Source organism: Arachis hypogaea, chromosome 4 (assembly GCF_003086295.3).
Source record: "Arachis hypogaea cultivar Tifrunner chromosome 4, arahy.Tifrunner.gnm2.J5K5, whole genome shotgun sequence".
NCBI lineage: Eukaryota > Viridiplantae > Streptophyta > Magnoliopsida > Fabales > Fabaceae > Arachis > Arachis hypogaea.
This window is the reverse complement of record NC_092039.1, coordinates 128,052,919-128,068,379: the sequence shown is the minus strand read 5'-3', so window position 1 is coordinate 128,068,379 and position 15,461 is coordinate 128,052,919. Positions and strand designations below refer to the sequence as shown.

The following is a 15,461-nucleotide window of genomic DNA, read 5'->3' as shown; positions in this document are numbered from 1 at the left end:
GTTAGCAAGGACTTTAAGCAAGTTTTTAGTAAATATACCTAAGAGATGTCCATGTATTTATTGTAGAATAGATAACGACTTTTTGAATAGTTCCACCTTTGTTGGTAGATAACAATTTCTTTTATTTTAGAAATTTGTTAGAATACTTATTTGAATAAGTAAAACTGGTCCTTCTTATCGTGTCTGATTTCTTAAGAGGTCAGGTAGGTGGAAGATTAGACAATATCTATAAATTAAGTTTTATTTATTTTGAGTCTGACTAAATTATGAGTCAATGCATAAACAATAACTCTTGATAATTTTTTAAATAAATATATATTTATTACATCAAAATTCAACTCTAAACATATTTATATATGAAATATGTATGGTCCAAATAGTCTTAAAATATTACACCCAAACAAGTGATATAGCCTATGAAGCAGAACCTAGGATCTGTTTCATTATGTAGTCAACAAGTACATCCTAGTAACAATTTCTAAACCGCTAAATTAACCATGCAGAATTTCAAGATTCTGCTTCAATTTCAACTAACCACAACCAAACCAAATAGGAACTCTCTAAAGTCACTAGTTTAATTTATAACATAGTCAAATGCATGGAAATTAACAACACTCCCTATATTATAATAATACTACAGAGTAGTCATCATTGTTATTAACTTATTATTGATATCTATATATTTATATAGCATTTATTAGCCTGTGCCTAAATACCATTAAGTCCTCCATAGCATTAACATCATATCAAACTTGATCATTATCTTTCATTTCCATCTCTGAAGGGAAATTGGTTTTGTTGCCATCACAATCATGGTGTGCAGTGTGCACTGTGATTCCCCATTCTGGTTGTTGCTCTGGAATATTGTTCTCAATTTTGCTATTTGCATTCTTGTATATGAGGTATAAGGCCATTTGAGCGAAACCAAACAAAAATCCTAGCACATTAGGAAGCTGAAAAAAATAGATCAAATAACATAATTGTTACTCTTTATTTATAAAATATTGTATTTACAAAATACTGTCTCAATTCATCCTATTTCATCAGATCCGGGATGGGATATGGTTCCGAAGGATGAACTGGACAGTTCCAATAAAATTTCATTTTTGAACAAAAATCCGATAGACTAATTTAAAGGAGGGCCCCATTGGCGTGCATCCATCCAGTAGGAATTGAACCTACGAATTCGCCAATTATGAATGATATATTATTTAATTTCTTACCATGATGTAATAATCCTTGTCGAAGAGTCCATAGAAAAACCACATGGTAGCACAGAGGGTAAGAAACAAGGACAAAGAAAATGGCATGTACTCTACACTTTTGGTCTTCATCACCCTCCTCTGCAATTCATGCAAGAAGATGCTAATAAAAAATGTATAATGTTTATTGAAAGTGAAAGTGTTGAAGATTAATAATTGAATATGAAAATATGTATATAAAGTTACCATGATACTTAAGGGTGCAGCAAACACTGCAATGTTGAAAATGGCGCAAATCCAACCAACTGCATGAACACGTTTGTCCCCTCTCACAATGAAGGTGGTGATTATCATGGTTATGCCAAGACCAGCCACGTCAGCACCAAGCATCATCCACAAGGTAGAAATCTGTACAATAATTCATCAAATGTGTTTGAAATTAGAAACAAATGTATAAAATATCTAATAATGTGAAAACTCGCGTGCAGTTGTTGAGAATTGTTATATAATTTAACATGTTTGATTAATGGTGGAAACTTATTAGGTACAGTCGACTTCACATGAAGTTGATAGCTGAGAGCCGTTAGATGAAAATTTAGTTAAATCAGCCAAATCATCTAACAGCTCTCAACTATCAACTTCACGTGAAGTTGACTGCACCTGAGTTTTCACCTTAAATTATTATCTAACGACTCTTGATTATGAATTTTGCATGAAAATAACTCTACGTGAGTCTTTAACAAATATATAAATATTAAAGTCGTAATAATAAATGTTTCACCTTGTGCTTCCTGGGAGCATATATAATATACATGAGAAGGTATGCAACTTCTATAACACATCCAATACAGTTGATGGTGATGATCAAAATTGCATTGGTCTTAAGGTAACCATAATATAACAGTAACATTGCACTTAGAAGTGCAACTACATATGGAATTGATTGAAATCCTTCAGATGATTTGTTCTTGTATATTGTATAGAAGGTTGGCCTGCATTAGAAATTTAATTAAACACACACAAATATATATACAAGTTTCTAGTGATATTCACATTAATATAATTTGTAATATTGTATTGTTTTAGAATGGACTTACAAGGGTGCTAAGAACACCATGAATGAGACAATGTTACCTATGATAAGAACAAAACAGAGGGAATCAGTAAATAATAACGAAATAATATAATTACTATATGCATTACCCTTATAATTTTGTGATGTAAACCTTTTTGAGAATAACATATTGAAAAAGTACAAAACAAAGATTTCTAGCCTTTTTGCTAGAGACTACCCTATTGGAATAAAAAATAGAAAGAGTAATAATAACTAGAGAATATGATATTATTAATTGTTAGATGATTAGTCAGATATATTAAATTATCTAATAATTTACAATACTATTTTCATGTGAAGATGTCATTATGAAAATATCTGTCTAATAACTAAATATAACATATTCAAGACAATATCAAAGTTGAAAATAGTTAGAATAATAATCAAATAAAAAAAATGTATGTAATTCTATATGGAATAAAAGTAGTACTATAAATCTAATTAATGTACCTAGGAGACCAAAAATGAAGACCAACTCATGATCAGATAATGAAAACATTTTTAAATTAGTGAAGTTTTTTTTTTTTTTTTTGAAGCAAAGTTTGAGGGGAAGTTTGTGCCGTTAATATAGTTATGAGTAGGACAATATTTTTTTTTGCTTCAAACTAAGGTTTGCCACATCCCATATATATATAGTGGAGAGAAGATAGGTTCTAAAAATTATTGTTGCCTACCATGGACCACACCACTTTTTTTTAACACCTTTTCATTATCATATGATTCACATCCCATGAAGAATTCCATCTTTCAAGAGCACTAATTAATATAAGTTTATCAACCAAAAAGACAATACCATACATTGCATGATACACACATTTGATCAATATTATCATGTTGGCAACTTGTGACATTGTCCATCTTAGATTGGCCTAGTTTTTTCTTATGATCTAACTCAAAAAATTAAAACTTCTACTCCTTTATTTTAAGAGCAAATGGTAAATTGTTAGCCACATCTTTGGAGTTATAATAATAAGGGTGTGAATTAATAACCAGAAATTAAAGCATATGTTTTAACTAATGGCCAATTGGCCATGTAACGTGAAAAGATTACCCTTTATTGCTTTATATACTTCCTACGTAAACAACTACAACATAATTTGATGACTACGACATTAAAGATTATTATATATAACATGACGATAAAAAGTTACATTACTTATTATCTTTATCCATTTTATTGAACAATTTCATGCAAGAACCGAACATGGGTGAGCTACTTCTTTTACCGCTATACTGCGGCACTTGTATGCCACTTATATTCTTTTATCATTAAGTCAAGAATATTATAATTTACAAGAAGAATTTTTCTAATTAGTGTTTGTTAATGATTATGTACTAAAAATATAAACTTTTTTTTTTTACATAAATAATTTTAAGAATGACCTATAAACATGGTCAAACAAGAGTCAAGTTCTTCCTAAAGATATTGGGTAAAAGAATGGAACCCAAAATAGCACGTTGAGGAATTGAATTTCTCTTCGGTGAGAACTAAATTGGTAGAAGTTGATTAGTTGGATTTAGAGTATAAAGAGCGTCATTTAGTTGAAACAAAACAAAACTAGATGTCTCTTCACTGATGTCACATACTATGAGCTTTAGTTTAACTTGTGGAAATCAACTTTTTTCATCGAACAGTTGAAAAAATTGAAATGACGGGAATACCAAAAAATATTTAGGATAAAAGGAGTAGGTCTGATATCAGACTATAACCATTGGACAATAGATTTCTTTTTCACTATGATATTACACTATAAAAGGACCTCAAGCCACCTCTTTAAAGGACTTTCTACCTTTTTCTCATTTTCTGAAGCTGAGAAGCTAAAAATCCCATCTTTTTCTCTCCCCAAAATTCCTCTCATTGTTCTTCATTTCATTCATCACCTTCACGAGTAAAAACTGGCATTCAGGTGTTCCATAAAAACACTCGACAACCATTAACCAATCCCTATCCACTTTAAACAAAGCTCATTCATCATCTTGTGACATTAAAGGAGGTCTTGACACTTGTTCTCAACCTCTATTTCTCATCATTAGTTTTTGTATTGCTTATTTGTCATTAATAGAAGTATTTTTTCTCACAAATTTATTTATCCCGAATCTCTCATCTTAATTATTATTTTTCACTTAATCTATTTTTCACGAAAATCATCCGAATCAGTTAACAATTCAGTTAAATTTTGTATTAAAAATTTAATAAAAAATTCAATGCATTGATTGCAGTAAAATTAAATGTTAAGAAAATTTTATTTGTATACTTCTTAACCGGTTAATAAACCTTCATAAAGATACTATTCAAATTCTTTTTCTTTTCCAATAAAGAGAAAAAATAATAGTAGCATCTACGTAGCTTATATTTTTTTCATAACATGATTGCTTTATTACAGTAAAAAATCAACCAAAATCATTTCTCATGATTGTTTAGTGTTATTAGCTGAAAAAAAGTTGGCTCCCTAACAACATTACTCTATCTTAATTAGTTTAATTAGTATGTGGCCAAAATTATGTCTTTAATTGCAATCTAACTCCTTGAAGGAGTATTTATCTTAATCGTAATTCAGTTTCCAAATCACTCTTAAGGTTCAATAATTCCAAGGAGGTATGTACACCAACCAAGGGAAGGAATGTCATAACTTTTGTATAGGATTTTTTTTTTTAGGATTCACCAAAATTTAAACTGATATTATGTTATGAAATCATTTATTCTAAAAGTTTAAACAAATAAATTAAAAACCACATGTGACTCGATGTGCCTACCACCACTTTAATTTTTGTCATGTCAATCAAACATTAAAATTAATCCTAAAATACCAAAAACCAAGATAAGAAAAGAGAACAGCGTCATCATTATATTCTCCTTGTTAGAATAAAAGGATTGGGTTCCTTCTAAGGGCGTTCCAAATTGTTTGGCTATTTCTGGCCATAGTATTCAATTATTTGGTCACTTTAACTTCCACTTTATTTGCACACATGTTGTTCCTAGATCTTTTTCTTCTTCATGACACACATTCCAATAAGTTCTATATTATCAGAATTGAATCTATAGGTTATTACGAAACCTCAACATAGAGGAAATACGAGACAAAGAGGATATCATATCCTATGAATTCAAGAATATGATGACATCTAATACTATATTCATTATTAATTAATCTCATGAAATCTTATTCTTGATCAAAGATCGAATATTCTATCTTTATTTTATGTCTTTTAATTTAATTTATATTTTTTTAATAACTGTCCCACTATGTTACCAATAGCATATTTGTCAATTTCTGCCAACTCTTATTTATAACTGTGTTTCATGGAAGTGTCTTCGTGGATGTGTCTAATAAAAATATCTTTTTTATGGTTGTGTTTAATAGAAGTGTCTTTATAAATATATTTTCTGGATGTGTCTCTTTATGTATGTATTTAAAATATAATAATTAATTATTGTTGACAATAAATTGGCAGATAATATGTTGGTACCCTATATTTTTCCTTTTAATAAAATCGGTCCCGCTACGTTACCAATAGCATGTCTGCCAACTTCTGCCAACTCTTATTTATAAGAGTGTTTCATGGAAGTGTCTTCGTGGATGTGTCTAATAAAAATGTCTTTTTTTATGGTTGTGTTTAATAGAAGTATCTTTATAGATATATTTTCTGAATGTGTCTCTTTATATATGTATTTAAAATATGATAATTAATTATTGTTGGCAATAAATTGTCAGATAATATGTTGGTACCCTATATTTTTTCTAATAAAATATTAGTATTAACTGAGTGAAACTTTGTACGTATTATTAGTTATATATTCACTTAGAATAATTGAGCAATATGAATTTTGTGTTGCTCTCTTCCAAATATTTTCTCACATTCTAACTTGTCTATTAAGATTAGGTCTCAAATTTTTGTTTTACGTTTTAGTTTCGGTAGCAAATATAAAGTCTTAATTGTGATTTTTGTATATATTATTTAGGTATATCTATAATAAAATATGCAACAAATGGTAGACGAATATTAATATAAGTAGTTACACATACATGAATAATTTTTTGATGGTGAAATCTTACACGAAATTAAATACTTATAACTATTTTCACGTAAAATATAAGTTTAAATATTAATATGTGTTTTAAAAGAAAAATATATGATCATTATTAGGTTAGGCCAATATAAAAGAAAAAGAAATTGCTTAATTATGGTTCATAAAAGTGAATAAAATATTTTTCAATTAAACATATTATTATATATAACATATCAATAATTTTTTAAATTTACACTTTCATGTGAAAATCATTTTAAATAATTTTGTAAGTTTTTAAATTTTTATTTATTTTTAATTTTATACCAACATTCAACATGCCAATCCTTCAGTGATGGATTGGCTATGAATATGAAAGCAAGACGGAAATTCACATAAAATTATTTTTATGTAAAATTAATAATTTAAAATTAAGACAAATAATGCATATAAATTAACTAGAGGTTGGTTTTACACAATTTTACCAAAGATAAAAATGTAACAAAGTTCTACCAAGAGCATTTTTTTATATAATTCGAATTAGAGCTACTCGAATTACACAATTCATAGTAATTCGAATCACACTGATTCGAATTACACACACTAATACACACTGATTTGAATAACCCTGATTCAAATTACACACACTAACACATACTAGTTCGAATTAGCATCATTCGAACTAGTCCACAATTTCGTGTACATAGTAATTCGAAACAGGCTGTTTCGAATTACCTCCTATTTTGGCTGCCATTGGTAATTCGAATTCTACTCATTCGAATTACATAGCCCTTGCCTATATAAAGAGTTCGAAGTAACCTCATTCGAACCACTATTCTAAATCCATGCCCCACCAAATTCATGAGAAAAGGACTCCCGTACGACTCCAACAAAGGCTTGAGCAGAATATTTAGTCGATGGGGAATAATCCAAACCGACTTTATCGTTTGGATGGAGTAGCCCATATAGCTAGTGTTATTAATGAAGATGTTAGTGCGAACTTGTTCTTTTAAAATAGGAGTGAATCAGTTATTTTTTTTTATATATTTTTACCTTTGGTGTTTTAGAATGGTAGTCGTTATGTACCGTTGCTAAGTTAGATAGGATTGCTATACAAGTGGTTTTGTTAGTGAATGATGTTAGTGGTTTTTATATTCTGGTACATTCTGTATGCAGCCCCAACGATGTATTTCGAGCATGCGACAGCAGCAGGGTATGCGTTTGGATGAGAGGTATGTTCCGTACTTGCAGATGGTTGGCTTATACCATCTTACAAGGCTGAACGAGAGATGGTTCATACTAGACGAGCCCTTGGTCAGTGCGTTCATTGAGCGCTGGCATCCGGAGACGCACACGTTTCATATGTCATTCGAGAAGTGCACTATTACACTGCAGGACGCGGCGTATCAGTTAAGACTGCCGATCGATGGACATTATGTTAGTGGTTGCCTGACAGATTTTCAGACGTACGTCGAGGGTGGTCAGCCAGCTTGGGTGTGGTTCCAGGAGTTGCTGGGTGTGTTACCTCCTGCGAACCAAATCCAGAAGTTTGCAGTGAACTGCAGCTAGTTTCAGGAGACATTTGGAGAGCTTCCTGAGGGAGCCGATGAGCCCACTGTTAGAAGGTATGCCCGGGCCTATATCATAATGCTATTAGGGACTCAGCTATTTGCCGATAAGTTCGGCAACCACTGCACATTCACATTAGGTGGCTCCCATACTCAGAGGATCTTTATCAGTGAACTTCACACCAGAGCGTGTTTTTCTCTTAATGGACCCTTTATAATGCACCAACACTACAAAACTCTCATCACTAGCCATTTTGTCTCACTCTAATAAGAGGAATTCACGTTCACACCATACTTATACACGTCCGAGGCTTCATAATTCGAAACAGCCAATTTCGAATTATATATGTATAATTCAAATCAGCTAAATTCGAACTGCATAACGAATAGCTCACCGTATAATTCGAATTAGTTTGGTTTGAACTACCTAACATGCATAGTTTGAATTGATCAGCTTCGAGTTACCCTCCCTCATAATTCGAACAACCTTGATTCGAATTATTTCTGTTTATAATTCGATCGAGTTAGATTGATTCGAATTATATAGAGATATACTTTTGGTTGATCCATGTCTCATTTTTAGGTTTAGTTGAATCATGTAATTTCTCCTCCCATCTGATTTAATACTGCGATTTGGCCTTAAAATTATTATCTCATAATTTAATTAAATATATTAAATTTTTTTACCATCCCTTTCACATATTTAAAGAGAACTACATATGAATATTCTTTGAATGCAAATATCAGTCTTCTCCTCTCAATATTTTACACGTACACCCTCCAAAAATAGAAAGAAAAAGAAGAATGGCAAAAAAACAATAGAGAAAGACGGTAATGGAATACATCAATTATAGAATGGTGTTAATGATTGCATGAAAGAATTATCATCAAAAGCAATATTCACCACATGATCAAACATGACGTGACAATTGATATGACTAGTCATGCATGCTGCCAAATCAAACGTGCCAGTACTAACCACTGTTTGGATTACACGTGTAACAAATTGGCCACAATTCACTCACCGTTGGCACGTACCAATGAATCCAAAGCAAAAGCTACTTTTATTGTTTAATGGATCGAAATTGGGTGCAGCCTTATTAGGGTTTTCAAAAGAGAATTGAGTTGTTTTTAGCTCAATTTGCAGTTATGTGCCCATGTTAATGCATGATTGGATCCCCAACACGTGTGTTGCAAATAAATAAATAAAAATAAAATAAAAACTTTTTGACACAATTCCCAAAGATATCTGCCTATATTAGGATTTTATAATTTTACTATTAGGTTTGGCTAATTTATGCCTTAAAGGCATACCTTAAAATTGCTAGTAATAGAAAATTGTAAATAATGTATTTTAATAAATGCATAAAAAAAATTAAAAATTAAAAATTTTTATCATTTTTTATAAAAAAAACAATAAATAATTTTATTATATATTTTAAAACATAAGTTAGTTAAATCTTTTACTATTTGTTTTTCTACATTTTCTTAATGAATATAATAAGATAAAAAAAGCTTAGTTTAGAACTAGTTCGTTGGTAAAAGAAATGAAATAACGAAAAAAATTTGTTACGATCGGAGTGGAGTTAGAAATATTTTTAGAAGGGGTGAACATAAAAAATATAAGTTAAAAAGAGAGAAAAATTAATAATTAAAAGATAGTTAAACTAAAAAATTGAAAGTTTGAGAGGGACCATTATCCCCTTTTTCATGAATATGACTCCGCCACTTACATCTATGCTGATAGAAATATATCAAGGGAACAAAATTTCTAAAAATTAACAGAATTTATTGTTTTTAGTTATTAATATAATTTTTTAATTTAATAATTTAATAATATATTTTTAATTCATATTTTTAAATATTAATAACTAAAATTAGTACTAATAATAACTTAATTTTATACCGACTAATAGATTGGAATAATTTCCATGAAGAAAGAATATCGGCGATATTCTAATAGTGCCATAGTGGGATGAGTATAGATTCAATAGAAGAAAAAATAATCTAGTAATTAAATTTAAATTCTTAATGGCAATTTAAGTTGTTTTTTTCCTCTAAAAGAGAAAAAAAAAACAAATATTTTGAAATTAAAAACAAAATTTAATGATATATAAATTAAAACCGAAGCAAAATATAATAGCCACATTCTGAATAAGTACCATAAAATTAGGTGGGCTTGCAATTTGAGTAACACTTGTGTTAAACTACGATAGAGACTGTTAATTAATTAATTAATTAATGTGGTGCCAAAGCTGGGTTTAATAGTTATTATAACTACGCGTAGCATTATTAATAATTTAGATATTCTATGACTCAAGTTAAAGACATTCTTAAAAAGTCATTGTAAGGGGAAAAAATGGAAAGAAGAAAAAGAAAGAAAAAGAAAAAAAAAAGAAAGAAAAGAAAAAAAAGAAAAGAAAAGAAAAGAAAGCATGTGTACTCAACAGTAATAACCAATCCTTCATTTATTTTCATTAAAAATATTGGTTAGCATTTTCCATTTTATAAACGATTAAGATATTTGTGTCTTTATAAGAAAAACTATGATTTTATGTCTTTATTGTAGTAATCTGATTGATTATTTCTTATAGTTAGCACAACCAAAGAAACTTTATAAATTAAATTCTGACCTTAAGCCTATTAAAAATTTAAAAATCATAATTTTTCTGAATAAAAAAATTTCTCCAAACCAACATATATTTATTACAACAAAATTAAACTCTAAACATAGATATATGAAATATGTATGGTCAAAATAGTCTTAAAATATTACACCCAAACAAGTCATATAGCCTATGAAACAGAATCTAGGATCTGTTGCATTATGTAGACAACAACTACATCTTAATAACAATTTTTAAATAGATTATGTTATGTATACAGTAAAATTAATCATTAAAATCAGTTACTAATAATATAAAATATATATTAAAATATAAATATATATTAAAAATAAATTAAATTTCATATGTATTTATATACAAATATATTAGTAACTGATTTTAATATACGAACAAGATCTTCATTTTTAAATTGCTAAATTGACCATGGAGAACTTGAAGATTCTGCTTGAATTGCAACTAATAACCACAACCAAACCAAATAGGAACTCTCTAAAGTCACTAGTTTAATTTAATACATAGTCAAATGCATGGAAATTAACAACACTCCCTATATTATAATGTTATTATTGATATTTATATATTTATATAGCATTTATTAGCCTGTGCCTAAATACCATTAAGTCTTCCATAGCATTAACATCATATCAAACTTGATCATTATTATTAGTAACAACCCAGACCATCTTCTAGTACGATATGTCCGCTTTGGTACTTTTGTGTTTGATGATAGGAATAATAGCTGAAGTCCCCACATTTACTCGTCAAAACACGTTATGTTAGAGAGAGATATCCACACCTTTATAAAGCATGCTTCATTCTCCTCCCCAACTAATATAGGACCTTATACATTATTGTTCTCAATTTTGTTATTTGCATTCTTGTATATGAGGTATAAGGCCATTTGAGCGAAACCAAACAAAAATTCAAGCACATTAGGAGAAGCTGAAAAAATAGATCAAACAACAGAATTTATAGTCTTTATTTATAAAGTATTTCATATCTATTTATTGTTATATATATATTTTATCCAATAAGAATTAATATTATTAACTACGATAAATAATTAACCCATTCTATCCAATAATTATTAGACATGTCACAAAGAGTAACTTATTCTTTATTTTAGAGAATGTGAGATAAAATTCGATATAAATATAGGAAAAGTCTAGGGGACCAGCAATTTTATCAAATTCTAGCCAGCATGTAACCAGAAAAAAAAAATGAACTATTAGATGAAATCTCACACCAATCTCATACCATTAAAATCATCATTGATGACTATTTGATGGTTACAAATCACAAAAGTTACTGGCCTACTCCTCGTAAATATATATCACAACCTAAAGCTACAAATGAATTAAATCATTATTGTTAATTACTTGTTGTTCTCTTCTTCATAGAATCATATCTATATATCTCTCTTCTTTTGTATTGTGTTGTGGCTTCCATGGACGATGAAAGTGGCTACTTTCAACTTTTTGTGGAGGACGGTAACTTCTACAATCGCATTCTGCTCGGAACCCTATTGCCGGAGCAGTTGTGGGTCCCACTACCCCACTTCTTCCAAACATGGCTGCGCAACTACATCGGAGGACTCCTTATGTACTTCATCCCCGGCTTCTTTTGGAGCTTCTATATTTATCATTGGAAAAATAACGTTTATGTCCCTAGAGGTGAAGAATATATATATATATATTACCTAGAAATGCTTTATCCCCTAATTTTACTTCTTCTACTTTTATCTTTATCTATCTCTTCTTTTTGAATCTTTAATTAGAATCTACATTTTATATTACTAGATTTCCATTTTAATATATAATTCTCCTATGTTTTCTTTTATTTTCTATTTTTTTATATATAATTTGTATGCACTTTATGTATAAAATAACTTATATATATATTGGTGCAATGTGCATCGATCATTGGCAAATTTTTACATAATGTATAATGAATAATTAACATTTTTTCTGAATATTTTATAGTCTTTAATTTTAATTTAATTTTTAATTTACATAGATCATGAACATTTTTTTTTTCAAAAAATAGAGAGGCTCGAACCCACGTCCTTTAAATGAGTATGAAAAAAAATATGTCATTTAAGTTATAACTCATTGACTACTGGCTAGATCAAGAACATATTTGATAGTCAAAATTAATGTTAGGAAAGGTATGGGAAACAATGTAATATTTGTACAATGCGTACAATGGAGGTTTTGGGAGTATTAGAGATATAACCATTAGTGTTACTTTTTTCCATCAGCGTAATCTTTTGGGATAAGTGGTATCATGACATGGTATTAGAGCTCTAGATCCGAAAAGTCAAGAGTTTGATTCTTGGTGAACCCCAAAATCAGCTTAAGTTTTTGGGATGAGTGGTTTTATAACATGAGATGTTCTATAACATTCTATTTATTTTTCATTTCTTTTTTAATAACAATTTTTTTTCTTTTTTGTTTCACAACATTTGGATCTTAATTATCTGTTTCAGAAGCCATTCCATCTAGCGAAGCCATGCTAATGCAAATACAAGTTTCAATGAAAGCATTGCCATGGTATACTTTGCTTCCAACAATTGAAGAATACATAACAGAAGGTGGCTGGACAAGGTGTTTTCCAAGAGTGCATTATGTTGGTTGGCTTCATTATGTTGTTTATGTTGCACTCTATCTTATTCTTGTAGAGTTTGGAATTTATTGGATGCACAAATTGCTTCATGACATTAAACCACTTTACAAACATCTTCATGCTCCTCATCACATCTACAACAACAAACACAACATTCTCTCCCCATTTGCCGGTGAGTCATCATAAACTAATGGTGAACACTCAAGTGAAGTCGACTTCATGTGAAGTTGATACTGAGAGCCGTTAAATGATTTGACTGATTTGACTGAATTTTCATCTAACGGCTCTCAGGTATCAACTTCGCCTGAAGTCGACTGCACTTGAGTTTCCACCTAAACTAATATAGAACAAAAACATGCATAATATTAAATGGTGACTATACACTTTAAAATATTATTTTCATGGCAAAGATAATAATTAAAATATAAACATAAATTATATTAAATAATTTAGTCAAATGTATCGAATTTTCTAACCATTTTTAATAATGATCTTTCCATAATCATAATATTAAATGATTTAGTTTTAATTTGTATTTAGTTCTAAACATTTTTTTATTAACTACGTGTATATATATCAAAATTAATTACTAATATAAAATATATATTAAAATATAAATACTTATTAAAAATAAGTTACGTTAAATAACATATATATTTATATATTATATATTATATAATGACTAATTTTGGTATAAATAATATTTTTTATATACATATGTTACCAGAAGTTAATTTTTATATATTTTTTAAAAGAAAATTAGAGACCATAATTTTTCTATTTCTCTATTTTTATACTTGTATACCATGTCAAACTCTATCTTAATTGGTTTATGAAATGTGTATATAATATGAGTTTGGATGACTTTTTAAATAATAATTTTAAAATTAATTATTTTTGTGTATATAAATTAATTTATACTAACTGTAGGTGAAAATTAATTAAATTCATATGAACTCAAATTAATTAACAACTTTGTTTTGTGAATGTATATGTATGTGTTAGGGTTGGCGTTGCACCCACTTGATGGGATATTGCAGGCATTACCATATAGCATTGCTCTGTTCATTGTGCCTATGCATTTTTCAACACATTTAGTGATCTTGTTCATGGAAGGCATTTGGACAGCAAGCAGTCATGATTGCATTAATGCAAAATTTTGGCCTATAATGGGTTCTGGTTATCACACTGTTCATCACGTGACATATCGCCATAACTATGGCCACTTCACTATATGGATGGATTGGATGTTTGGGACTCTTGTTGAACCTGATGATCATAATATAAGGAAGATTAATCTATCTAATAATTAATAGAGAAAAGGATAAATAGGTCCCTGACCTTTTGTTCCACGGACATTTTCGTTCTTAACTATTGAAAATTACTTTTAAGTCCCTGACCTTCACAAAACTTGGACGGATCAGTCCCTCCGTCCAAATGCCTCCGTCAGGGACTGATCTGTCCAAATGTCTCCGTTAGAAACTGATCTGTCCAAATTTTGTGAAGGTCAGAGACTTAAAAGTATTTTTCAATGGTTAGAGACGAAAATGTCCGCGGAACAAAAGGTCAGGACCTATTTGTCCTTTTCTCTAATTAATAAGATGAAATTTGATGACATGCACACTTGATTGCTTATATATACGCGTGGTTCCTAATTACTTGTTTCTAATAAAGTCTAATATATATATATATGTTGGGTTCCTTTAAAATTATGTTATGCTACTCTTCATATGGTGATAATACAATAAGTTGTTAGATTGTGTATGGTAATAAGCTTTAATTTGTATATCTATATCTATATATGTTGTAATAATGATAACCGATACGAAATTTTTTATCCTAAAAATTTAAATTAAAATATATTTTTTATTATATTTATCTTTATTTTGGTCATAAATATTTTAATATTATATTATAAAATTATTATTTATATCAAAATATTAAAATAATAAAAAATAATATAAATGATCATATTTCTAATAATATCTATTTTGATTATAGTTAATTATTAAACTACTTTTCTACTTTAGCTTATGATAACAATAAAGAAGTTTAGCGACCCACAAATTCAACTCAACAAAATACATAAATTCAGTTACAATTTTAGTCTTTATTATTTTATTTTATCTTTATTTATTCTTATTTTATCTTTATTTATTTTTATCTTTCGTAAGCTAATATTCTATATATATTTAGTTTTACCTTCGTATTATACAATTCAATCAATCAACACTATTCTTCATATTTTTTTTCTTATTCTTTCATAGTTTTATTATTAATATAATAGATTATTTATTTTAAACAATCAATAAAATATAT

The 15,461-nt window shown here is 28.9% G+C and overlaps 2 protein-coding genes across 2 annotated transcripts; one reads left to right on the top strand and one right to left on the bottom strand.

Annotated features, from left to right (window-relative positions):
• Positions 1–333: 333 nt before the first annotated feature.
• LOC112744946 (bidirectional sugar transporter NEC1-like) lies at positions 334–2,904 on the bottom strand. The gene is made up of 6 exons (XM_072234217.1): positions 2,767–2,904; positions 2,300–2,336; positions 1,984–2,194; positions 1,449–1,610; positions 1,224–1,343; positions 334–953 (listed from the first exon to the last, which is right to left on the bottom strand). Exons 1-6 carry the CDS (start codon positions 2,813–2,815, stop codon positions 747–749), a joined length of 786 nt encoding a protein of 261 aa, XP_072090318.1. The 5' UTR covers positions 2,816–2,904; the 3' UTR covers positions 334–746.
• Positions 2,905–11,893: 8,989 nt separating this feature from the next.
• LOC112740726 (delta(7)-sterol-C5(6)-desaturase-like) lies at positions 11,894–14,669 on the top strand. Its single transcript, XM_072234715.1, has 3 exons — positions 11,894–12,190; positions 13,006–13,314; positions 14,148–14,669. Exons 1-3 carry the CDS (start codon positions 11,965–11,967, stop codon positions 14,453–14,455), a joined length of 843 nt encoding a protein of 280 aa, XP_072090816.1. The 5' UTR covers positions 11,894–11,964; the 3' UTR covers positions 14,456–14,669.
• The last annotated feature ends 792 nt before the right edge of the window (positions 14,670–15,461 follow it).